The 26058-nt window shown below is 45.4% G+C and overlaps 1 protein-coding gene across 4 annotated transcripts; it reads left to right on the top strand.

Annotated features, from left to right (window-relative positions):
* Positions 1–402: 402 nt before the first annotated feature.
* Positions 403–25426, top strand: PTAFR (platelet activating factor receptor). Of its 4 annotated transcripts, XM_032642381.1 has the most exons (3): positions 403–955; positions 23929–23934; positions 24043–25426. In XM_032642381.1, exon 3 carries the CDS (start codon positions 24140–24142, stop codon positions 25001–25003), a length of 864 nt encoding a protein of 287 aa, XP_032498272.1. In that variant the 5' UTR covers positions 403–955; positions 23929–23934; positions 24043–24139; the 3' UTR covers positions 25004–25426. The 4 variants fall into 4 exon arrangements, with proteins under 4 accessions (XP_032498272.1, XP_032498282.1, XP_032498252.1 ...); XM_032642391.1 differs by lacking the exon at positions 23929–23934; XM_032642361.1 differs by having other exon boundaries at positions 23929–25426.
* The last annotated feature ends 632 nt before the right edge of the window (positions 25427–26058 follow it).

The raw sequence follows: 26058 nt of genomic DNA, 5'->3' as shown, positions 1-26058 counted from the left end.
AAAAAGCCTCTGCCACCGGACTTTCACACACACACACGCACACTCACACACACACAGGCTCACTGACAGACTCACCTGCGTTCACCTGCTCAGTTGCCCACACCTACTCACCCTCACCTATTCCAGCTAACTCACTCGCTGCCAAATTCCTGCCCCGGGTCTTGAGAGCCTTCCTCCCCGGCAATCCCAGCCCCGCAGGGCTCTGTCCCCATCGGTTCCTTGGTCTTGGTGCTCCTTGGTCGCCAGGGGAGCCCAGCCGGGCCATGGCACTGACCACAGCAGCTGTTCCGAGCTCCTCCCTTCTCCTCATCCTCTTTATATTCCAGCTGCCTCTCCCTTTCCTCCTTCTCTCCCTTTCTTTTGTCTTTTCTCTCATGCTCATGCATGCACGCGCACACACACACACACACACACACACACAGGCGCTCTTACTGTCTCATCTTTTTCTCTGTAACTCCCTTGGCTTTTGTCCTCAAATCTCCTCATTCCTCTCATGCTCTCTCTCTCTGTGTTTACGTTTGTCTGTCTCTCTGTGTGTGCCTGTCTCCCTCCATCTCTCCTTTCCCCTGACTCTCTCTCTTATTCTGTTTTCTCGCTCACGTTTCCTCTCCCCTCTCCCTCACACATGTGCTGTCTCGAATGCACGCTCTCACCCCTCTTCCTCTCTCCCTGTCTGATTCTCCTCTGTCTCCTCCCCAGCTCCCTGCTCAGTGGCTGCTGCCCACACCCCACCCTGCCCCTTTCTCTGCGAGAAACCTCCGAGCAGCGCCCAGGGCCTGGGTGACCCAACTCTGAGGTTTCTGTGGAGGGGCCCTGGGGTCATGACGTTTCCTCCTGTGGGTGACTTGGTAGGGATGTGCTCTGTTTCCTCACTTCTGCGATTCCAGACAGCACAGAGGCCGGGGCTGCAGACAGATCCTCAGACCTGACAGAGGCGGCCGCTGCCCCGGGACAGGTAAGAGGCGTCCCAGCCCTGGCCAGGCCAGGAGGAGGTGTGTGACAATGTCCTTGGGAGACCAAGGTCATGGCCCCTAGACTGTGCCTAAGCAAACAAGTGCTTCTGTTTTGGGGTTTATTTTTAATTTTTAAAATTAATTAATTAATTCATTTTTGGCTGCGTTGGGTCTTCCTTACTGCGCAAGGCTTTCTCTAGTTGCGGCAAGCAGGGGCTACTCTTTGTTGCAGCCCACAGGCTTCTCACTGCGGTGGCTTCTCTTGTTGCGGAGCTTGGGCTCTAGGTGTGTGGGTTTCAGTAGTTGTGGCATGCGGGCTCAGTAGCTGTGGCTCACAGGCTCTAGAGCGCAGGCTCAGTAGTTGTGGCGCTCGGGCTTAGTTGCTCTGCGGCAACTGGGATCTTCCCGGACCAGGGCTTGAACACTTGTCCCCTGCATTGACAGGCAGATTCTTAGCCACTGCACCACCAGTGAAGTCCCAGGGTTTCTGCTTTTAAGGGAATGTTCTGGCATCTTCTTCAGGCCCAGAGGCTCTTGCTTAAAAGGAATTCCTCGTGATCAAACTTTCCCAGGGAATTTACTTCCCTCTTTGGTTCTCTAAGGCCAAGGCAGTGCTGAAGTGACCTCAGAGACCTCACTGGGAGGTGGTGAAGATGATGAGAGGGGGCTACCTAGATCTCAGGGGCTGGAAGCCATCTGCTTTACTAGCTGTGTGGCCTTGACCATGTCACATCCCCGCTCTGTGCCTCCGTTTCCCAAATTGTCAAATGAGGATAACGCTGTCTCCCCAGCCTGAAGATCAGGAGAGGTAAAGGGTCTGGTACGGCGCTACGTACTTAGGAATTCACTAGATGCTGGGTTTTTCCAGGGGGATGATGAAGAGGATAACCAGGTTGCTGGTACAAAGTGCCTGGCTCACAACCTGCTTCCCCAGCAGGTTCCAGGGGGTAGGGACAGAGCACAGGCTGGTAGCCCCTGTCCTTCACTGGCAGGTCCAGATGTGGGTGTGGTGAATGGAGGCTGCTGCCCAGACACTTGCTCATCTGTAGAGAATGAGGGGACCAGCAGAGTCTCTCCCCAAGCATTCAGGAAGCTCTGATTTAGCTCTTGACTGAATACACAGCTGTGTTCCAGGTGCTTAGAGTGTGTGTGTGTGTGTGTGTGTGTGTGTGTGTGTGTGTGTGTGTGAAGGGGACCTTCAGGGTCTAAGTTTGGAGCTGAGCTCAGCTGGCTGATGGGAGAAGCATGTCAAAAATTTCTGCAGATCTCTTCAAAGTTTATAAAGTCCGTTTCAATTCCCCAAATGCCTTACTCTTTACCAAACCCTTTACCACGCCCAACCATCTTCCTTTTCGCAATAGTGTTTGAGGTTTGGTTGGGGAGGGGTGTGTGCAGATGAAGATCCCAAGGCTTAGAACTGGAGAGAGACTCACTCTAGGTGGTGGGTGGCTTGGCTGAGATCAGAGCCCAGATCCTCTGATCGTAATTCCTGATTGTAATTCGTATTTCTCTTCAGCCACCCTTGGTTGCTGCTTCCAAAGGAGGAGATATGTGGCTGCTTTGGTACATTGCTGATTTGTTTGCTCATTCATTCATTCATTCAACAAACACTTTCTGAGGCGGGGGGAGGAGCTCAGAGTTTTTGATCAATAACCTTGTGCATCAGTTGCTTCATTTTGCGCTTATAACTTACCCTATGAGGAAGGTTCTATTATCACCATTTTGCAAATGAAGAAAGAGAGGCTTCAAGGGCTGAAGATCAGCTAGGAAAGAGCAGAGCCAGGTGCAGATCTGAGTCTATGTGACCGCAGGGCCTGTGTCCTGTAACCTACATTTTCCCTTGGGCCAGCCCCTGAAGATGTCAGAATGATTCCTGGTATAACAGAGGTGTGCCCTTGCTGGGGAAACCCAGAGGAAGAAGCACCTCCTTCGGTGCTTCCTCTTCTCTGCCCTGGCTGACTTCCAGGAGGCAGGAAGTGGGAGAGCGTGACTCACAGACAGATACTACCTGGGTATCTTGGACCCAGAAGGAGAGACTCAGGCCAGGCTCAGGGTCCCCCAACTCCACAGGGATGTCCTAGATCAGATGAGCAGAGACTGAGTCTCATCAATATAATATATAAACCTGGGATCAGGTGGACCCCAGGTGAGAAGGAAAGTTGGGAAACTCTGATGCCCAGGCCATCCCCCATCTCTGGGGCCCTAGACCCTGTCCCTGACCTCTTCCCAGACAATGAGCTCCATTCATCCACCAATAAATGTACCTAGCGTGGTGCTAGCCTCCTTGTACTGGAAACCATGTAGAGCCTAGTGCAGAATTCCCCAGAGGTCAGGAAACTTGCTCCCTTTATTTGCCCCTCAAATCCTTCTGTTTCCTGGACAAATGGTAATGAAACCACTCCATGAGGGGAATTTTTAGAGGATATGACCAGAAGCACAGAGGCATGGCCAAGCCAGGGCACAAATGTCAAGCATCAGGGGAGGCCAGAATAGGAGGTAACTCATTTATTGAGCATGTTAGAAGTTTACCTGCTTTCAACCTCAAAGCTATACTGTGAGGTCAATGTTGATATCATTTCCGTTTTATTGATGTGAAAACTAGGACTCACAGAAGGGAAATGATTAAACTATGGTGTTTTAAACCTTTATTTAATTAATTTATTTATTTATACTTTTTGGCCGCGCCACATGGCATGCAGGATCCTAGTTCCCCGAGGATTGAACCCGTGCCCCCTGCAGTGGAAGCGCGGAGTCCCAACCACTGGACCGTCAGGGAAGTCCCTGAACTATGGTGTGTTATTGGTCCCAGGGAATCTAAGGGCTGGGAGTGGCTGAAGCTGGTGTGAGAAGTTTGGAAGTGAAGGATGAGGGACAATGTGACTCTGTGTGTGTGTGTGTGTGTGTGTGTGTGTGTGTGTGTGTGTGTGTGTGTGTGTGTAATGCCTGAGGACCTGTACGCAGGGAGTTCCCAGCCCAGAAGGAAAAGAGAAATCAACAGCCATTATAATGCAGTGTGATTTGTTACGGGAACCAAAGGTGGCGCCTCTAACCCTTTCTGGGGCAGAGAAGTAAGACTAACAGTAGCTAGCATTCACTGAGCTCTTATTATAGATCAGGCATTTTCCATTTAATCCTTACAAAAATGCTATGATGTAGTGTTAGGATTCTTTTTTTTTTTTTTTAAACAGATGAATGAACAGAGGCTTATGGAGGTGAAATTGTCTTGGGCGAGAATTGGCTGATAGCATTTTGCCAACTGTCTCTAGCTGCCATAAAAAGATGTGACTGGTTCCCAGAAGTTTTCAGGGTTAATGATATATCTGGAAGCTTGATATAGGTGGCTTCAAGCTGGGGTAAACTTGGGATGAGCTAGATGTGAACGGTTGCAATGACAGTGGTGCTATTTTGAGAAACATTTGATCTGATCTAATCAACTGATTGTCTGGATTTCCTGTAGATACAGCTTTTTAGAGCTGTTGATCATGAATACCTGAAATTGTGTTACATTATTCATTGAATCTTCGCACCATGCTGGGAGCTATGTGCTTGAAATATTATCAGCTCCATTTACAGGGGAAGGACCTGAGGCTCAGAGAATGATAAGCTTGACCATGGTCGTGAAGCCAGGACAGAGACAGGATTTGAACGGAGGTTTGTCTGACGCCAGAGTCTGTGATCTTAACCACTGTCCTTTCCCAAATACTTTATATCCTTTATCTTGCTGGGTGCTCACAAAAAGCTCTATAGGGTAGATGTGTTATTGTCCTCATTTTATAGATGAGGCCCAAAGAGGGGAAGCAGTTTTACCAAATGTCACACAACCATTAAATAAAAAAGCCGAGTCATATGATTCCAAGTTAAAAATTATACAATGTATTTTCAAATCTGCCATCTCTGAGACCCGTTAAAAATTGTTTTTATTGTGGTAAAAAACATGTAAGAGGAATTCGCCCTCTTAACAATTTTAAAGTATTGTTAACTATATGCACATGTTACACCACAGGTCTCTGGAACTTTTTCATCTTGCATGACTGAATCTCTGTACACATTGAACATCAACTCCCTGTTTCTCCCTCCCTCCAGCCCCTGGCAGCCACCGTTCTATTTTCTGTTTCTGTGAGTTTGATTACTTTAGAAACCTCATATAAGTAGAATCATTCAATATTGTCTTTTTGTGATTTATTTCACTTATTAATATCCTCAAGTTTCATTCATGTTGTAGCATAGGACAGGATTTCCTTCCTTTTTAAGGTTGCACAGTATTCCATTATACCACATTTTGTTTATCCATTCATCTGTTGATGGACATTTAGGTTGCTTCTATCTCCTGGCTATTGTAACTAGTGCTGCTGTGAACCTGGGTGTACAAATACTTCTTCAAGATCCTGTTTTCAATTTTTTTTTGGAAATATACCCAGAAGTGAGATTTCTAGATCATTTGGGAGTTCTATTTTTAATTTTTTGTGGAACCTCCACACTGTTTTCCATAGTGGCTGCGTCATTTTATATTCCCACTGACAGTGAGTGTGTGAGTGTTCCAATTTCTCCACATCCTCACTAACACTTGTTATTTTCTGCTTTTATGATTGAGGCCATCCTAATGGGTGATATCTTATTGTGGTTTTGATTTGCATTTCCCTGATGATTAGTGATGTTGAGCATCTTTTCATATGCTTTCTTTCCCCCCTGCCTCTTGGCAATTAAAAAAAAATTTAGTTTATTGAAGTATAGTTGATTTATAATGTTGTGTTGATTTCTGCTCTACAGCACAGTGATTTAGTTATACATATATATGTATATATATATTATTTTCCATTATAGTTTATCACAGGATATTGAATATAGTTCCCTGTGCTATATAGTAGGACCTTGTTGTTTATCCATTCTATATATAATAGTTTGCATCTGCTAATCCCAAACTCGCAATCCATCCCTCCCCATCTTTCAATATGCTTGTTGGCCGTTTGTATATTTTTGGAGAAATGTTTCTTCAAGTCCTTTGCCCATTTTTAATTTTTTTTGTTGTTATTGAGTTGTAAGAGTTCTTTATATATTCTGAATATTAATCCCTTATATTATTTGCAAATATTTTCTACAGTTTGGTAGGTTGGCTTTTACTCTGTTGATTGTTTCCTTTACTGCACAGAAGTTTTTAAGTTTGATATAGTTCCAAATGTCTATTTTTCCTTTTGTTACCTGTGCTTTTGGTATCATACCCAAGTAATCATTGCCAATTCCAATGTCATGATGATTTCCCTCTAGGTTTTCCTCTAGGAATCTTATAGTTTCCAGTCTTATGTTTAGGTCTTTAATCCATTTTGAGTTAATTTTTGTATGTGGTTTAAGATAAGGGTCCATCTTCATGCTTTTGCATGTGGATATCCAGTTTTCCAAATACCATTTGTTGAAGAGACTATCCTTTCCTCATGGTGTAGTCTTGGCACCTTTGTCAAAGAACATTTGACCATATATGTAGGGATTCATTTCTGGGCTCTCTGTTGTGTTCCGTTGGTCTTCATGTCTGTTTTTATGTCAATACCACACTCTTTTGATTATTGTACTTTGTAATATGTTTTGAAATCATTAAGTGTGAGGCCTCCAGCTTTGTTTTTCTTTCTCAAGATTGTTTTGACTCCTGGGGGTACTTTGAGATTCCATATGAATTTTAGGATTATTTTTTCTATTTCTACAAAAAATGCCATTGGGATTTTAATAGGGCATTGAATCTGTAGATCACTTTGGGTAGTATGGACATTTTAGCAATATTAAGTCTTCCAATCCATAACCGCAGGATGTCTTTCCATTTATTTGTGTCTTCTTTAATTCCTTTCAGCAATATTTTGTAGTTTTCAGTGTACAAGTTTTTTGCCTCCTTGGTTAAGTTTATTCCTAAGTATTTTATTCTTTTTGGTGGTATCATAAATGGGATTACTTTCTTAATTTCCTTTTCTCTTAGGCCCATTTTTAAATCCTCATTTTACCAGTGAAGAGACAGAGACACAGAGTCATGGGGTGAGTTTAATGTTTGAACCAGGATTTGATTCCAGCTTCAACGTTGCCTGGCAGGAGTTAGATGAATGCAGAGCAGTCCCTCCCCTGCCTTTGCCCTGTTCAATTCCCCACTTTGGGGAGCAAAGGTAAAAGCAGGGCCCCAGATCGAAGGCAACTCTTCCCGGGGCCTTGCAGCCTCTGAAGCGCCTGTTCTCAGGCAATAGGACAGGTCTGTGAGTGGATGAGCTGGCCAAGGAGTCGTTTGCTTCCACCAGGGGCCACAGCTCGGCCTGGGAGAGACAGGATGGGCCTTGGAGTTCAAAATCTCACTGGCCACTTCCCAGCTATGTGACTGTGGACAAGTCTGTTTCCTTCTCTGACCTCCCTTTTTTTGCTGGAAAAATGGGCATTTTGTAAAACTCACCTTGCAAGGCTGATTTGAGGAGGAAATACGATCATGGGTAAGAGGTGTCTGTTCATTTAATCAGTAAATGATGCCCAGTGCCCTGAGCTTAGGTGGGCTGGCTCTGGCTCCCCTCCAGTCATGCCCTCCCCCACAGAGCACAGAGTCCTTGGATCCCGGAGGGAGTGCGCATTTGGAGCCAGTGCCCCTCCCATGCTCCCAGGCTTGCCAGGCTGCGAGGAGCTGCTGATTCATGGAATGCACATGAAGTTAGATATGACTGATTTATAGCTTATAAATATTTAGATATCTGTACTTTTGACCCCAAATGGCCCCACAAATGTTAGGGGCCAGTCTGACTGGTAAACCCAACGTCCCAACCCACAGTCCACACTGGGGAAGTAATCAGCACGTAATTCCTTCTGCCCAGATCTCAGTGGTCCCTCTGACTGTCCAGCTGAGGATGGGAGCCCTTTCTCTAGGTCCCCTAAGGGGCTGGGATTGTTTGCAGACAGTATGGGAATGGCAGTCAGTGGGAGTTGGGACTGAATACTCTGCAGGGCAGAGGGTGGGAGATACAGATGGTAGAATTCTTCTTGTCTCCATAAATATTTATGCCCCCCTAGCCCACCCCCCAGCTAAATGCTGGGCCTGGGCCTGCTGCCCGGCCTTGATCCATCAGGGAGCCCTGCCCACGTGTTAAGTTGAGTGGTCTGAGTCACCTCTTCCTTCTCCCTCCGAATGCTCCTTCCCTTTTGAGGCGTTGAAAGCTTTGTTGGCATTAGCCCAGCACCCTGTCTGGAGCTGGCAGGAAAGCCAGTATGTGGGTTAGAGTCCCTGGGGTCACTGGTGATCCACAGTCCCCTCCCCTGGCTCCAAGTGACTGGGCCAATAGTGAGAGGAAGTCCTGGCCATTTGTGGCTACTTTGCATGCTTATCTTTGGAAACATTGTTTGGCTTATAAGATTTTGCAGATGAAGAAACTGAGGCTCAGAGAGGTGAAGTCACTTGCCCAAGGTCACACAGCAAGTAAATGGCAGAGCCAGTTAAGAACCCAGGTCTTTCTGACTCCAGAGGCCTTTTCCCCACCCTGCCTTTTCCCCCCAGAGAGACTGGACACCTTTCCTTCATACTAGTTTCCTCTGAATAATTGTCAGGGCTTGGTCATTCATTCATTCAGTCTTTAATGTCTGACACTGAAGATAAAGAGATAAAAATGATCTAGTCTCTGCCCTCAAGAAGCTTTCAGCCTGGCGAGGAAAGGCACAGAGATCAGTGTTTACAACATACAGTGTCAGATGCTATGCTGAGGAATGGCAACCCAGAGAAGGAGGCAACTCATTCTGCCTGGGGCAAAGAGAGAAGGTGTCCCGGAGGAAGCACTCTTTAGATTAGGTCTTCAAAGATGAGTAAGATTTTGCTAGGTAAGGCAATAGGCAAAAGGCATTCTCAGTAGGGGCCACAACATGTGCAAAGGCACAGAGGTTTGAGGAGAAATAGTTTTTAGAGAAGCAGCAAGAAGTTCATTGTGGCTGGAGTAAAGGGTGAGTGGTAGTAGAGGCTGGTGGGAGATGAGATGGGGAAGGAGCTTGCACTTGGTCCTGGGCAATGGGGAGCCATGGAAGGTGTTAGAACAGGCAAGTACGTGGCTGACAGCGTGTGGAGGCACAGCACTGCTCAAAATTCAGCGTGCGCGTGAATCACCGGGGAATCTTGTTAAAATACAGATGCTGAAACAGCAGGCCTGAGGTAGAGTCAGGTTCTACATTTCTAACAAGCTCACAGGTGATGTTGCTGCTGCTGGTGCAAGGACCACACTTTGAGTAAATGAGGTTGTAGAGGGCTCACTCTGCCTTGCCTGGAGGCTGCTCTGGGGAGCAGGCAGCCACTGGTGCTCTTTTGTCACTGGAGAGATCAGGCCTCTACCATCTTCTTGGGTCAGCCCTCTTGCAGCCCTCACAAAAGAGTCAATCTTGCTAGTTGCTAGATATTTGTTCACTAGACAAATGTTTGTTAAGCTCCTACTCTGGCCAAGCTTGTGCTGGGTGCTGGGGAGGGAGAGAGGAATTGGAAATGCTACTTTCTGGTCCACGTCACCACCATCTCTTGCCTCTGACATCGTCTCTCTGCTTCCACTCTTGTCCCCTACCCTCTATTCTCTGCCCAGCAGCTGGAGAGAGAGATCCTGCTGCTCATGTGCTTGACATAGTCCAGCGGCCCTCTGATGTTTATAGAATAAAACCCAAACTCCTTACCATGGCATAGGAGGGATTTGGGGTCTGTTGCCCTCAGATCTCATCTTACTCTTCCCATTTCTCTGGGGACACTGACCCTTCGGTTTCCTGAACGTGACACATGTATTTTTAGCTCAGAATATGATGAACTTATTCCCACTGCAGGCCCTTTGCACATGATACCCTTTGCCTGGAATATGCTTCTTCTAGATTTTCTCTTGACTTGTTCCTTTTCACGTTTTAGATTTTAGCCAGGGGAAGACACAGGTTTTGTAGGACTCTGAAGCTTATACAATATGTGGGCCCCTCTTTAAGAGACACAAAATTATAAATATACAATTAGGAACAAGGCCTCGGAAGGTGTCTTAAAGCTTAATTCCTTGGCTTCATGGTATATCTGCCTCTAGTTTCATTTATACGTCACCTCCTCTGAGAAGCCTTCCCTGGTCACTCTATTTTAAGTAGCCCTCTATCCAATCTTCATCATGTCACTATTTTTATTTCTTTTATTGAATTCATCACAATTTGAAATTACCTTGTTCATTTATCTCTGTACTTATTTTTGTCTGTTTTCTATGACTAGAGTATAAGCTCCTCAAGGGCCAGAATCTTGCCTGTTTTATTCCCGCAGTGTCCCCAACACAGTGCCGGGCAGTCAGCAGGATGTCAGGTGAATGAATGGACATGGGCTCATTCCTCAAGAAGCTAAGGCCTAGTGGCAGGAGGACACACACAGGCAATTTCAGTGAGCTTTGGGAGCCCAGGGGATGGGCACTTAACTGGGTCTTGGGGGAGAGGCAGGATGTGAAAGAGTCTGAGAGGCTTAGGAAAAACTACCTGGAGGAAAGGAGGACTGAACAGCCTTAAAGGATGATCAGGAGTCAGCTGGGCAGAGAGAGGGAGGGGAGCATGAATGAAGGCGTGGATGTATGAGCCCCCAGACCCAGAGGAGGCTAGGCTGGTTACGTTTTGGGTGATTTCAAGGGTTCTATTGATGCAAAGGGACATCTGGGCATTACGTTTGGGATGAGGGCCAAGGGAGTGGGAGTCACCTGGGGACCTGTGACTGGAGAGAAGGCAGCAGAAGTAGGAAGGGCCTGGGTGGTGGGTATTGGAGGCACCAAGGACGAGGCTACTGGCAAAGGCAGGGGTTCCGCCCAAGACGTCCACACTGATTCTGGTCCTGTATCTGGAAGGAAGAGGCCTACCTCTGCTGGGCCTCCTGTGAGGGCCGTGTGGACTGGGGAAGCTCTGGGTTCAGAAGGACCTGAGTACACATTGTCTCAGGTTGGGTTCCTGGGAAGCTGCTTCTCACTTGAGATTAGCACACCGGCATGTTTTTCCTGGAATATTTTAAAGCAAAACTGAGATATTGTGTAATCCTTCCTATAAATTCCTCAGTGTGTGTGTATAATAGATAAGGAATTAAAAATCTAAAAGGATATAACCAATATATCACGATCACAGCCTCACAAAATTAGCATCAATTTCTTTTCTTTTTTTTTCTGGCTGTGCCTTGCAGCTTGCGGGATCTTTGTTCCCCGACCAGTGCTGTGTCTTAACCACTGGACTGCCAGGGAATTCCCAGCATCGATTTCTTAATTACATCTGATACTTTGTGTTTGAGTTCTCCCAGTTGCCTAACAAATATATATATATATATTTTACAGTTAGTTTGTTTAAATCAAGATACACGCAAGGTCCACACACAGCCTTTATTTGCTTAACTCAGCTTCTCGAACGAGGATTTGACATTCCGCTTCCTTGCCTCTCATTCACTCCTGAACGCATACTTAGGAAACTACTGTCCGTCTGATCAGGGAGATAGATTTCTGAGTGGCCCTGTGCAGTGTTTGCTTTCCTGTCTTCATTGTGCTGGATCTCACTGAGGCTTTTCACACTGTTGGCCACTTGCTGCCACACTCTTGAAACTTTCTTCTGTCAGGTCTTGCGTGGTGGTCCCCTGGTCCTCCTCCTCCATCTTGACCATCCTGTTCCTACCTGCAATGAACATGGTGGTACATGACTCTTTTTGAATTATGGTTTTCTCAGGGTATATGCCCAGTAGTGAGATTGCTGGGTTGTATGGTAGTTCTATTTTTAGATTTTAAAGGAACCTCCATACTGTTCTCCATAGTGGCTGTATCAATTTACATTCCCACCAACAGTGCAAGAGGGTTCCCTTTTCTCCACACCCTCTCCAGCATTTATTGTTTGTAGATTTTTTGATGATGGCCATTCTGACCGGTGTGAGGTGATACCTCATTGTGTTTTGGTTTGCATTTCTCTAATGATTAGTGATGTTGAGCATTCTTTCATGTGTTTGTTGGCAATCTGTATATCTTCTTTGGAGAAATGTCTATTTAGGTCTTCTGCCCATTTTTGGATTGCGCTGTTTGTTTTTTTGATACTGAGCTGCATGAGCTGCCTGTAAATTTTGGAGATTAATCCTTTGTCAGTTGCTTCATTTGCAAATATTTTCTCCCATTCTGAGGATTGTCTTTTCATCTTGCTTAGGGTTTCCTTTGCTGTGCAAGAGCTTTGAAGTTTCATTAGGTCCCATTTGTTTATTTTTGTTTTTATTTCCATGTGTCTAGGAGGTGGGTCAAAAAGGATCTTGCTGTGATTTATGTCATAGAGTGTTCTGCCTATGTTTTCCTCTAAGAGTTTTATAGTGTCTGGCCTTACATTTAGGTCTTTAATCCATTTTGAGTTTATTTTTGTGTATGGTGTTAGGGAGTGTTCTAATTTCATTCTTTTACATGCAGCTGTCCAGTTTTCCCAGCACCACTTATTGAAGAGGCTGTCTTTTCTCCATTGTATATTCTTGCCTCCTTTAACAAAAATAAGGTGACCATATGTGCGTGGGCTTATCTCTGGGCTTTCTATCCTGTTCCATTGATCTATATTTCTGTTTTTGTGCCAGTACCATATTGTCTTGATTACTGTAGCTTTGTAGTATAGTCTGAAGTCAGGGAGGCTGATTCCTCTAGCTCCGTTTTTCTTTCTCAAGATTGTTTTGGCTATTTGGGGTCTTTTGTGTTTCCATACAAATTATGAAATTTTTTGTTCTATTTCTGTGAAAAATGCCATTGGTAGTTTGTTAGGGATTGCACTGAATCTGTAGATTGCTTTGGGGAGTATAGTCATTTTCACAATGTTGATTCTTCCAAGAATCCAAGAACATGGTATATCTCTCCATCTGTTTGTATCATCTTTAGTTTCTTTCATCAGTGTCTTATAGTTTTCTGCATACAGGTCTTTTGTCTCCTTAGGTAGGTTTATTCCTTGGTATTTTATTCTTTTTGTTGCAGTGGTAAATGGAAGTGTTTCCTTAATTTCTCTTTCAGATTTTTCATCATTAGTGTATAGGAATGCAAGAGATTTCTGTGCATTAATTTTGTATCCTGCTACTTTACCAAATTCATTGATAAGCTCTAGTAGTTTTCTGGTGGCATCTTTAGGAGTCTCTATGTATAGTGTCATGTCATCTGCAAACAGTGACAGTTTTACTTCTTCTTTTCTGATTTGGATTCCTTTTATTTCTTTTTCTTCTCTGATTGCCATGGCTAGGACTTCCAAAACTATGTTGAATAATAGTGGTGAGAGTGGACAACCTTGTCTTCTTCCTGATCTTAGAGGAAATGGTTTCAGTTTTTCACCATTGAGAATGATGTTGGCTGTGGGTTTGTCATATTTGGCCTGTATTATGTTGAGGTAGGTTCCCTCTATGCCTACTTTCTGGAGGGTTTTTATCGTAAATGGGTGTTGAATTTTGTCGAAAGGGAAGTGCAGAGTCTTAACAATTGGACTGCCAGGGAAGTCCATTCTCTTTTAATGTTGGGCTCTTCAGGGTTTAACCCTGGATCCTCCTGGGTGTTTCTCAGGCACTCCACTTGTGATATGGCCCCTACGAAGTTCATCCTCTACGCCCCACACTCTTCCTCCTCAGTGTCATCTCAGTGAAGACAGACACCACCCAGCTCCATTCATCTGGGCCAGAAAACCTGGCCATCCGTGTCTCCTCCCTTTCTCTCAACCACTATCCCATGCATCTCTAAGTTCTGTCCATTCCATCTCCCAAATCATTCTCACAGCCATCCATTTCCATCCTCCCTGCCATGTTCCAAGCTTCCCTTTGGTGCTCTGGACAGTTGCAGTTATCTCTTTGTTATCTCCCTGCCTCTGACCTGAGGCCCCTCCAATTCATTCTGTACACAACAGTCAAAACCATATTCCACAAACCTGAAACTCCACATCCTTCAATGACTCCCCATTTCCAGCAGAATCACATACAAACTCCTTTAGCCTAGTATGAAAGACTACTTCAGTTGACTGATGCTTGCTTTGTAGGTCCTGTCTCTCCTTACCACCACCCCACCCACCTTTTAAGTTTTAGCCAAACCAAACTTCTCAATTTCCCTGAGAACAAGGCACATCCTCTCCTGTTCTTCCAGACGTCTTCCTCTCTCCCAGCTGCATCTGGCTAACTCCTTGTCTTCCTTCAGCATAAGCAGGAGTCGTTCCTGACCGTCAAGTCTGGGTCACGGGCACACTCAGAATGACCCTGACATCTAGAACCTCCACCATCCTAACACTAAGCACCTATCTATTTCTGAATCTCTCTCTTGCGAAATGGCCTGTGAGCCACTGAAGGACAAAGACGAGGTCTGTTCTCAGAAACCTCAGGACTCTGCCCAGGCCAGCAGCAGTGAGCTTGTCCAGAAAAGGCATGAATGAGTGACTGAACGGGTGAGCTGGGCTATTCTGTGTGTGCCCCATTCACATGGTGAGACTATTTTTTTCTTAAATCAATTAATACCAAAAAAAAAAAACCCCAAAACCCTCGAAATCCATGATGAACAAAATACCAAAAGTTTAAATGAAGACAGGATCATAATAGTGCCAGGCAGGGCCGTATTAGAGCCTGGGGCAAAAGGAGGCATCAGTAATACTGATTTTGATTCTTCAAATGATTGCATCCAAATATTATTTATCTTGATTACTGAGGTTTTGGGCGCTCCCTTAAATTTTGTGCCCAGGTGAGCACGTCATGAGACTTATTCAAATCCTGATCCTCATGGGAAGACTTTCTCAACAGACCTGGGCAGGGGTGGCATAAGGGGCAGGGACCAGGAGGATGTCCTGAGTGGAGTCCTTTGCCTGGAGAAGGACAGTTTCTGGAGGACAGTTGTCTCTACTCCAGTGTGCTGGAGCCTAAACCCAAGAAAAGGACAGGACTTACTTAGGGGTGGGGATAGGGTGTTGGGGGTGGATAGGGATGTGACTTCCTCAAAGACCCAGAGTGAGCACCACACACCTCCCAACTGTGGGCTGCTCCCCACCCCCGCCTCTCAGGCCCCAGGAACAGGGTCCCCTAAGGCACAAGGGTCCAGCAGGAAAAAGAAACAAGGCCAGTCCCAGATGAATGGGCGTCTTAGGCTCAAAGGAAATGGGGGGACGGGACGGGGTGGTGAACTGAGACTGTGGAGCATTGATTTTCAAATTTTCTGGCCTCAGGATCTCTTTATATTCTTAAAAATTATTGAGGGCCCCAGAGAACTTTTGTTTACATGGGTATACCTACCAATATTTACCGTCTTCAAAATGAAAACTAAGACATTCTAAAAATTTTTGTTTTTAAATGTAAAAACCAATAATAAACTCGTTTCATGTTAACATAAATAGTGCTTTTAGTGGAAAATAACGAAAGTTTTCAAAACATAAACAATTTCGGGAGAAGAGTAACATTGATTTACATTTTTTCCCCCCATCTCTTTAATGTTGGGTTTAATAGAAGACAGCTGGATTCTCATATTCACTTCCGCACTCAGTCTATTGTGATACGTTGTTTTGGTTAAAGTATACGAAGAAAATCTGCCCTCACACAGAGGTATGTGTATTTGTAAAGGGAGGAATATTTTAATGGCTTTTTCAGATAATTGGTGACACTCTTCTTTGATTCTACATCAGAACTCCACAAATGGTAGTTTCTTAAAAGTTAGTTGCAATGTATACTGAATCATATCAACAACCTTTTTGTCATCCGTGAACAAGGCAATGTATTGGTCTATCTTGCCCTTTGAATCTTTTACCTCTATGTGATTTTGAAACATCATGATTTCCTCATTTGGAAAATATTGGTTCACCGAGATATACAGGTCTTCCAGATATTGACTTTTCATTATAAGATATCAAACAATTGTATTAATTAATATCACTACCAATCTCATCAGAAAATTCTTTGGATATTGGAAAGCTGTCAAGCTCGTGCTGGCAGATACAGATTTTCCAAACATTTTAATCTTTTCTTGGAAGTTCAAATTTTAATCATGGCAGCAAAATCCCATCATCGGTTTTACTTGAAGTGACAGGATCGCTTTATTTCTATAGTGACTTTTTGAGAAAAAAGTCTGCCAGATACCCAAGTCTCTGAAAAGCCATAGTTTGCCAGTCATTTTTTTCAAGTGATAATGATGACCCAAAAAACAGCTCAGCTCACAACTCAAACAATGGCATTGGGTCTTTTTCTGAAGACAACCACTCTACTCCAGTTTGCAGCAGAGATGTTTCATGTGTATTTCCCATTCCGATACACAGATTATTAAAAGGATGTGTACTGGGCTTCCCTGGTGGCGCAGTGGTTAAGAATCCGTCTGCCAATGCAGGGAACATGGGTTCAAGCCCTGGTCCGGGAAGAGCCCTCGAGCTGCAACTACTGAGCCCATGTGCTACAACTACTGAAGCCCGCGTGCCTAGAGCCCGTGCTCCACAACAAGAGAAGCCACCGCAATGAGAAGCCCGCTCACTGCAACAAAGAGTAGTCCCCGCTTGCCACAACTAGAGAAAGCCTGTGTCCAGCAACAAAGACTTAATGCAGCCAAAAATAATAAGAATTTTAAAATTTATTAAAAATATATAATTAAAAATAAAGTGAAATTGGCTTTTTTTTTTTTTTTTTTTTACACTGAATGCATAGCTGTGAAGGATATGACTCCTATGATAGTTTGGTGTCCCTGCCTTGACTGGTGCTAAGGAGCCAGCAGTTTTGCTCACACTTTTGTACTGTCGGCGCAAATGTCAGTCAACTCAGTGAAGAAGACAAATAATGGCTTGGTATTATTATGATGATCATTTTGACCTCATGGATTCCCTGAAAGTTTTCAGAGATAGACCTCCTCTCTCATCCCTCATTTACATGGACCACCCTTTGAGAGTTATTGTCTTACACCTTTGGGATCAGATGGCAGGGTCATCTTTAGGAGTGGAAAAGATCCCAGCTGAGTAGAAGCTAGCAATTTGCTGCTGAGGAAGCAGAATAAAAGTATGTAATTCAAATCAACTATGTAATTCACAATGCAACTTGAGGGTGAGTTTTTTGTTTTTAAAGGAATCGCAATGATTTCTTGGAATAATTGAACCTACATTTATTTAATTAACGTAGACAAACCACCACCATATACTAAATAGAACAAAGAACAAAATTTTTCTCAATCAAGAGAAAAATTCTAATTACAGCCAGTGGTTTCTTTAAACTCACCTGTAAGTATCTATAGACTTCTTCAAGTGTTTCCACTGTTCTGGGGCTCCCTAAGGGGTGGGTGTAATTAACAAGGCTTATTACCCATTCCTTTTATTTATTGATTCATGGTGCTGGGAATAGTGTTGATTAGGCAGATAAGGTCCTTGATCTGCCAGTGCTCACAGTCAAGTGGGAGAGTGTGAAACGATCATACAAACGTGAATTCGATTACAATTGTGCTAAGATTTAAGAAGAAGTATAGGGAGTTTTGAGATGGGACCTGACCTGACCTGGAGGTCATTGAAGACCTCCCTGAAGAAGTGAAATTCAGCTAAGGTCTGAAACATGAGTTGGAGTTAGCCAGGTGGCAGTGGGGTGTGGATAGGGAAGCATGTTCAAGGCAGTGGCACGGTATGTGTGCAGGCTGAAGCAGGAGAGTTCTGGGTGAGTTTGAAGACCCACCTGGGAAGTCCATTTTGGCTGGAACCTGGTGAGAAGGTGGCATGAGATGAGGGTGGAGTGGCAGCCAGAGGTCAGGGCAAGGGCCATCAGGTGGCCTTTTTTCCAGTTCCTGAAACCTGCCAATCTCTTTCCGGCCATAGTGCTAGACTCATGCAGTTCCCTCTGCCTGGAACTCTCTTCCTAGGCTCTTCTTTCAGGCCTCAATGGAAATGTCACCTCCTTTCAAAGTAGATATCTTGGGACTTCCCTGGTGGCGCAGTGGTTAAGAATCCGCCTGCCAATGCAGGATACACGGGTTTGATCCCTGGTCGGGGAAGATCCCACATGCCACAAAGCAACTAAGCCCATGTGCCACAACTACTGAGCCTGCGCTCGAGAGCCCGTGAGCCGCAGTTACCGAGCCCATGTGCTGCAACTACTGAAGCCCACGTGCCTAGAGCCCGTACTCCACAACAAGAGTAGCCACTGCAATTAGAAGCCCGCTCACTGCAAAGAAGAGTAGCCCCCGCTCGCCACAACTAGAGAAAGCCCGTGTGCAGCAACAAAGACCCAATGCAGCCAAAAATAAATAAATAAATAAATTTATATTAAAAAAAGTAGATCTCTGTTTTCTTCTCCATGTCAGCACCCTATTTTCTTTGTATAGCAGCTATGTTTGTTTACACTGCTTTTGTCTATCGCCCCCACGAGACTCTAAGTTCCCTGAAGGCAGGGTCCTGTCGGTCATGTTCACCCTGGCTCTCCTGTGTTTGGCAGTGAGCCTGACACGCAGTTGGTGCTCAGAAATATTTTTGGTTGAATGTATGAATGAACATATGAAGACAGAGCTAGATTTGAGATCCTGGCTACATCCCTTAATGCTGTGTGACCTTGGACAAGTCACATAACCACCCTATACTCCATTTCCTATTCTGTAAAATGGGGATCTTACTTCCTATCTCAAAGGGCTTTTGCGAGACTCAAAGGAGGTAGTGGGTGTGGAAGCACTGAGCAGGGTGCCTGGCTCCAAAAGAGATGCTCTTAAGTGTTAATTGTCTTCCTTGCTTCTCACTGCCTATTCCCTGCTCTTTTCACTCTACTACGATATATGATGAGCCTCGGGCCTTGCTTAATCCTGAGTCTCTTGCCATCCCATCCCCTTCAGCTGCAACACAAACATAAGAGGGGCTTCCAGGCTCACGTGATGGCAACATAGTGGGAGGGACAAGAGGGGAGGGAGGAACTGGTTTTTCTGGACAGTGGATGGGGACAAAGAGCTGTTGGAAATGAACCAGACTTTGGGTAGTGCGATTATAGCTACTTTTAATCTTCTTTCATATATAGTTGAATCTTGAACAACACAGGAATTAGGGGCGCCACCCTCCCCGCAGTTGAAAATCTTCTTATAACTTTACAGTTGTCTCTCCTTCTGTGGGGTTCCGTATCTGTGGATTCATCCAACCATGGGTCGTGTAGTATTGTATTTTTGTATTGTATTGTATTGTATTAATCAAAAAAAAAAAATCCATGTATACGTGGACCCACACAGTTCAAACCTGTGTTGTTCAAGGGTCAACTGTACTTAAAACAAACACCTTTTTGTTTTGAAATAATATTAGGCCTTCAAAAAAGTTGCAAAATAGTACAAAGAGTTCATTATATGCCCTTTACCCAACATTCTCAATTTATAAAACCATAGTACAATGATCAAAACCAGGAAATGAACATGTTTACAGTATTATCTAAATTATAGACCTTATTTGAACTTCACCAGTTTTCCCCTAACAATATTTCTGTTCCCGGGTACAATCCAGGATCCCACTTTGCACTTAGTTGTCCTATGTCTCCTTTATATCCTCTGATCTATGATAGTTCCTCAGTCTTTCCTTGTCTTTCGTGACCCTGACGCTATTGATCAGTCATTTTGTAGAATGTCGCACAATTTGGCTTTGTCTGATGTTTTCTCATGGCTAAATTGAGATTATGCATTTTGGGCAAGAATACCACAGAAGTGGTGTTGTGTCGTTGTCAGTACATCGTACCAGGGGTGTAGGGCGCGGCCGGATAGCCATTACGCATGCACTAAGTATGCCGCTAGGGCGTATGCACCTAATATGCTAATCAGGTTTTGAAGCAGTGGCCTATCCAAAGCCCGGCTTGCGAAATGCGATAACCATACGGACGAATCAGGGACTTACACGAGTCCTTAAGCCCTTATATAAGCAGACAGGCTCGAGCGTACGGGGTCTTCCTTCCATCCGCCCGAAACCAAGCTGTACTCCAATAAAGTGTGATGCGAGAAGAATCTAGCGTGTGGTGATTCGTCATTCTGCTGGTCAGAAGCGGCTCGCCGCAAGTGGTGCCGAAACCCGGGAACCTGCGCGCCCCGCATGGAGGACCGATTCAGAACTCGACACACGGAGTGAACCGCCGTTAAGTAGTCCAGTTTAGGTATGTTTTTTGCTGCAATAGAGCCCGAGATTTTATTTTCGCTTTCGTTCTCTTCGTAGCTGTCGCACTTTTTGTCTGCGTGTGGCTACGGTGCCATCAGCCCGACCGAGTGTGTCTCCCCTGGCCATTAGATAGGTCAGAGATCTTCCCGCTTTAGCAAGTTGTTCATATATGAGAGTGAACTATGGGGAATAGTTCATCCGCGGAACCAACCGTTGGATTCCATGAGCCCATCCAAGCCCTTCTGAACGATCGAGGACTTAAGATTTCACATAAAACTATTAGTAAACTGTTGCAGGATATTGATGGTGCCGCCCCATGGTTTGCGGTGTCTGGAAGCCTGACTGTTCCATCTTGGGAAAAACTGGGGAAGGACTTGGCTGATCGTCACAAAATGGGGGAGCTCTCTCGAGGCACGTTTCCGTTATGGAGAATGATACATTCGTGCTTAAGAGAAGGGAAATGCGAAGATATTGTACAGATGGGCCGTAAAGCTCTTAGCATACATCAAGATAGTGCGTCAGAAAGTGAAAATATAGGGACTACGGTAGATAGGCCTAAGAATCCTAGGAAAAAGAGAGAAAAACAAATAGAAAAATCGGATGCAACGCCAGGATTGTATCCACTTTTAGATGAATTTAAAGCGCTTTATTTGTCTCAAGATGAGTTGAATCCCAAGGAGGAGGCGGATCTGGAAGAAGCAGCTGCCGAATATGAAAGAGGACGATATGGCAGTTCCCCATGTGCTCGTCCGCCATTTTGTGCCTCTGCGGGTGCTCGTCCGCCATTTTGTGCTTCTGCTAAATCAAAAACTTTAACATGTACTCAGACTTCCGCTTTTATTGCTAGCGCCCCCCCTGGCGCTGCGGTTCGGGAACCGCCAAAGTGTACATTCATACCCAGAGAAGTCTGGTCTCAGGATCAAGATCCGATTTGGGTCCCGACAAGGTTAACAAGAGTCGTGGAAGATAATCCCAAGAACGATGTGGAGCGCTCAAAGAGTGACACTGGACTGGATACTGTTGATGAGCTTCCCCCTGCTCAAGGCGGAGATCAAGACGTTTTGGGGAATTAGCCGAACCTGGCCAGTCCCCATCCCCGTTCATTCTCAAAGTACCATTCTCCCAGTATTGTATTCCACTAGCTGTGAGATGAATACGGCTTGTGCTAGGCCACTAAGCACAGATTGGATGCTCTGAATAAGAGCAAGCAGATTGGAGAATTCCTAAAGGGAAATTGGTCCCGCGAGGCGGAGAAGATGATATTTAAGCAGAAGTTGAATATCCTGCAGCTGAATGCAACCAGAGTGGATCCAGTGACTCTTGGAGAATTTACCGCATGGCTAGCTAGAGCATTTTCCTTTTTTAAGGAATGGGTGGGTGTGGGACTGTTCGCAGCCTGCTGTTTGTTTGGGATAGTGTTGTGTCTCTGGTTGGTCTGTCGTATTCGCATTCGAACCCGGCGAGATAGGATAATGCTCACTCAGGCGCTTGTGGCCATCAGTGAAGGCGAGTCCCCCGCAGCCTGGCTCTCCACCCTAAAAAACATATGATCGCCCTTGCACAGAGGGGCCTTGCCGCCATTGCACCTCTATAGGGGATCGGCCCTAGGGGCTGCCTCTGCACGGAGAGGTCTCGTTACCATTGCACCTCCATGAGGAGCCCATGCCACGTGAAGACAGCCCTTGCACCCTGCAGTTCGATTGCGAGCATTGCACGCAGGAGGGTGTCTGCGAATGCAAGCGGAAACTACCGGTACACCGTGTACATACCCCGGTATGAGCACTGGTACAGGTCAATGTCCGCTGCAATGGTCGAAAAGAAAAAAGGGGGAGATGTAGGGCGCGGCCGGATAGCCATTACGCATGCACTAAGTATGCCGCTAGGGCGTATGCACCTAATATGCTAATCAGGTTTTGAAGCAGTGGCCTATCCAAAGCCCGGCTTGCGAAATGCGATAACCATACGGACGAATCAGGGACTTACACGAGTCCTTAAGCCCTTATATAAGCAGACAGGCTCGAGCGTACGGGGTCTTCCTTCCATCCGCCCGAAACCAAGCTGTACTCCAATAAAGTGTGATGCGAGAAGAATCTAGCGTGTGGTGATTCGTCATTCTGCTGGTCAGAAGCGGCTCACCGCACAGGGGTACATGATGTTGACATGTCTTACTAATGATGCTGCTACCCTTGTTTACTTGGTTAAAGTATTGTCTATTGGGCTTCTCCATTGTATACTTTTCTTTTAAAATTATACTTAAAAATTTTTAATTACTAAAGCAATGCACACTCCTAAAATGTTTAAACAAACAAAAAAGAAGGTAAAGTAATTATACTTCCCACCAAGCCCACCTCACCTTTCCAGAGGTTTCACCACTGTCATCGCTTTGAGGGGTATCCTTCTAGATCATTTTCTATATCATATACAAGTACATAATGGGGTCATACCAACTTTTTTGCTTTGTTTTGTTTTACTTAACAATATTATCCAGGGACAACTTTACATGGCAGTACAATCAGATCTAACTCATTCTTTCTAATATATAGCTACTATTTCATTCTCTGGGTGACTCTAATATACATCTGTATATTTTCTAGATTTTGTATGGGCATGTGAATTATTTTTTAACATAAGGCATTTTACCATCAAAATTTTTATCTCAAATTTCATCAATAGAACAATATTCAAATTTTGTCAGAAATTAAAAACCATAGAATTTAAATTAAAAAAAATTTAATTTCCATCTGTTTCATCACCAGGAATAGATTATCTAAAACTCTAAGTCAAAACAAGCTAAAGAATAAAAAAGTATATTTTTAAATGGAACAAGAGAAAAGAAACTGAACTGCCACTGATTTTATTGAATGTCAGAGGCCATTCATTTAAAAAACACACCATTATTTTATGTAGGAAGAAAAAAAAAGCCAATTAATTGGAAAATGCCACCAATTTTATTTTTTTTATTTATTTATTTTTTAAAACATCTTTATTGGGGTATAATTGCTTTACAATGGTGTGTTAGTTTCTGCTTTATAACAAAGTGAATCAGCTATACATATACATATGTTCCCATATGTCTTCCCTCTTGCGTCTCCCTCCCTCCCACTCTCCCCATCCCACCCTTCCAGGCTGTCACAAAGCACCGAGCTAATATCCCTGTGCCTTGCGGCTGCTTCCCCCCAGCTATCTACCTTACTACGTTTGTTAGTGTGTATATGTCCATGACTCTCTCTCGCCCTATCAAAACTCACCCCTCCCCCTCCCCATACCCTCAAGTCCGTTCTCCAGTAGGTCTGCGTCTTTATTCCTATCTTACCCCTAGGTTCTTCATGACATTTTTTTTCCCTTAAATTCCATATATATGTGTTAGCATACGGTATTTGTCTTTTTCTTTCTGACTTACTTCACTCTGTATGACAGACTCTAGGTCTATCCATCTCATTACAAATAGCTCAATTTCATTTCTTTTTAAGGCTGAGTAATATTCCATTGTGTATATGTGCCACATCTTCTTTATCCATTCATCCGATGATGGGCGCTTAGGTTGTTTCCATGTCCTGGCTATTGTAAATAGAGCTGCAATGAACATTTTGGTACATGACTCTTTTTGAATTTTGGTTTTCTCAGGGTATATGCCAAGTAGTGGGATTGCTGGGTCATATGGTAATTCTATCTGTAGTTTTTTAAGGAACCTCCATACTGTTCTCCACAGTGGCTGAACCAATTCACATTCCCACCAGCAGTGCAAGAGTGTCCCCTTTTCTCCACACCCTCTCCAGCATTTATTGTTTCTAGATTTTTTGATGATGGCCATTCTGACTGGCCACCAATTTTAGAGTGTTTAAAATGTGCAAAATGGGAGTCTTGGAACTAAGTAAATCGGATGGTCCCTTGTTAGCCCTTCATTAACCAGAATCTCTGTGTGGTCTTCCAGGCACAGGTAGGATCCTATAACCAGCTGCCCACTCCAGCCCACCGTGATGGAGGCAAATGATTCCTCTCGTGTGGATTCTGAGTTCCGATACACCCTCTTCCCAATTTTTTACAGCATCATCTTTGTGTTGGGGGTCCTCGCCAACAGCTATGTGCTGTGGGTCTTTGCCCACCTGTACCCTTCCAAGAAATTCAATGAGATAAAGATCTTCATGGTGAACCTCACCATGGCTGACCTGCTCTTCCTGGTCACCCTGCCCCTGTGGATCATCTACTACTACAACGAGGGCAACTGGATTCTTCCTGAATTCCTGTGTAACCTCGCTGGCTGCTTCTTCTTCATTAACACCTACTGCTCAGTGGCCTTTTTGGCCGTCATCACTTATAACCGCTTCCAGGCTGTCACACAGCCCATCAAGACGGTTCAGGTCACCACCCGCAAGCGTGGCATCCTTTTGTCCCTGATCATCTGGGTGGCCATTGTGGCCGCTGCATCCTACTACCTCATCCTGGACTCCACCAACACAGTGCCCAACAAGACGGGCTCAGGCAACATCACACGCTGCTTTGAGCATTACGAGAAGGGCAGAATCCCAGTCCTCATCATCCACGTCTTCCTCGTGTTCAGCTTCTTCCTCACCTTCCTCATCATCCTCGTTTGCAACCTGGTCATCATCGTCACGCTGCTCACGCAGCCGATGCAGATGCAGCACAACGCCGAGATCAAGTGCCGGGCGCTCTGGATGGTCTGCACGGTGCTGGCTGTGTTCATCATCTGCTTTGTGCCCCACCACATTGTACAGCTGCCCTGGACCCTGGCTGAGCTGGGCTTCCGGAACAGCAGCTCCCACCAGGCTATGAACGATGCACATCAGGTCACTCTCTGCCTCCTTAGTACCAACTGTGTCTTAGACCCCATCATCTACTGTTTCCTCACCAAGAAGTTCCGTAAGCACCTAACGGAGAAGTTCTACAGTATGCGCAGCAGCCGGAAATGCTCCCGGGCCACCATGGAGACAGGCACCGAAGTGGTCATGCCGCTCAAACAGGTCCCTGTCAATTCCCTCAAAGATTAGGCCCGGATTGTTTGGAGCCCAGAGGCTTATCCTCCATGGACATCATGGAGTGACCTGGGGGAGGAAGGGGTGTCTGATGCGACCCTGGCATCTGCTCCTTGGGCACTGGTGGCCCATTAGGTATGGAGGCTGCCTCACCAAGGTGTCGATGCTGGGTAGAGCCAGACTGCTGGGAAATCCAGAACTTGAATGAGCCCTTTCAGCCACCTTTGGTCACATGCCATAATAACCTTGGTTGGTAACCTCATCCCGAGCGCCTGCGTCTGACAGCTCTGGAAGGAATGTCAGGGCCAGGGGCAGTCCTTGGGGGTTGACACTGAGCCACCCAGTTCATCCTACCAGGACAGCAGTCCCAAATGAGTAAGTCCTAAAGTTTTGGGCAACCACTCCCTTTATCACTAAAAAGTCAGAGAAGGGGTTTTGGAAAAGGGATGCTCCCCTTGCTGTGTGGCACCATCTTTGGGATAGACTTTTAAGCTAGGATGGTGCCACCCAGTCTCTACCTAAAGGCACAAGGTCTTTGTGGCACTTCTCAGGGGAAGTGGCTTGGTGGAACCTTCTCCCGAGTCACGCAACAACCTGTACTGAGTGATGACCAGAGAAGATAAAACACGCATAGACCGAAAGCTAGGATGGGGAGCCTGTCTCCTGGGGCGGATGCGTGTTTCCGCACAGGCCTCACGTCAGGCCTGTGGCAGCTCTGGGGCAGCGGGAGAGACACAACACCCACATCCACCTTCTGTCTCAACAAGGGACCCTGAAGAAGTAACTCCTGCAGCACAGCCACCCACTGTGGGTGGGCAAAGTCCCCTCAAAGCCAAATTGGGGCCCTCCAGGCCACTGCGATGCCCAGAGGCTTCCGTGGGAAAGGGCAGTTAGGCTGAGAAGTGCCTGCAGGAAGGCCTCCAGAGTGGAAGGAGTCCTTAGCTCCCCTCCCCACCTCACCTTCTGAGAGGCCCCTCTGACTTAGCTGCCACGAGCTGAGAAGAGCAACTAGAATCCCAAGGGCAGGCAGGCACTTTGAGTTCTGGGTACAGAAGAGAGGTGAAAACTTC

The sequence above is a fragment of the Phocoena sinus genome, chromosome 1 (assembly GCF_008692025.1).
Source record: "Phocoena sinus isolate mPhoSin1 chromosome 1, mPhoSin1.pri, whole genome shotgun sequence".
NCBI classification, from domain to species: Eukaryota; Metazoa; Chordata; class Mammalia; order Artiodactyla; family Phocoenidae; genus Phocoena; species Phocoena sinus.
The sequence above is the reverse complement of the archived record's forward strand: the minus strand, read 5'-3'. Positions and strand labels throughout refer to the sequence as shown.

What these genes read in the sequence shown, in the direction of transcription:
- PTAFR (XM_032642361.1), top strand. Translation starts at nt 23,975, where the DNA reads ATGGAGGCAAATGATTCCTCTCGTGTGGATTCTGAGTTCCGATACACC.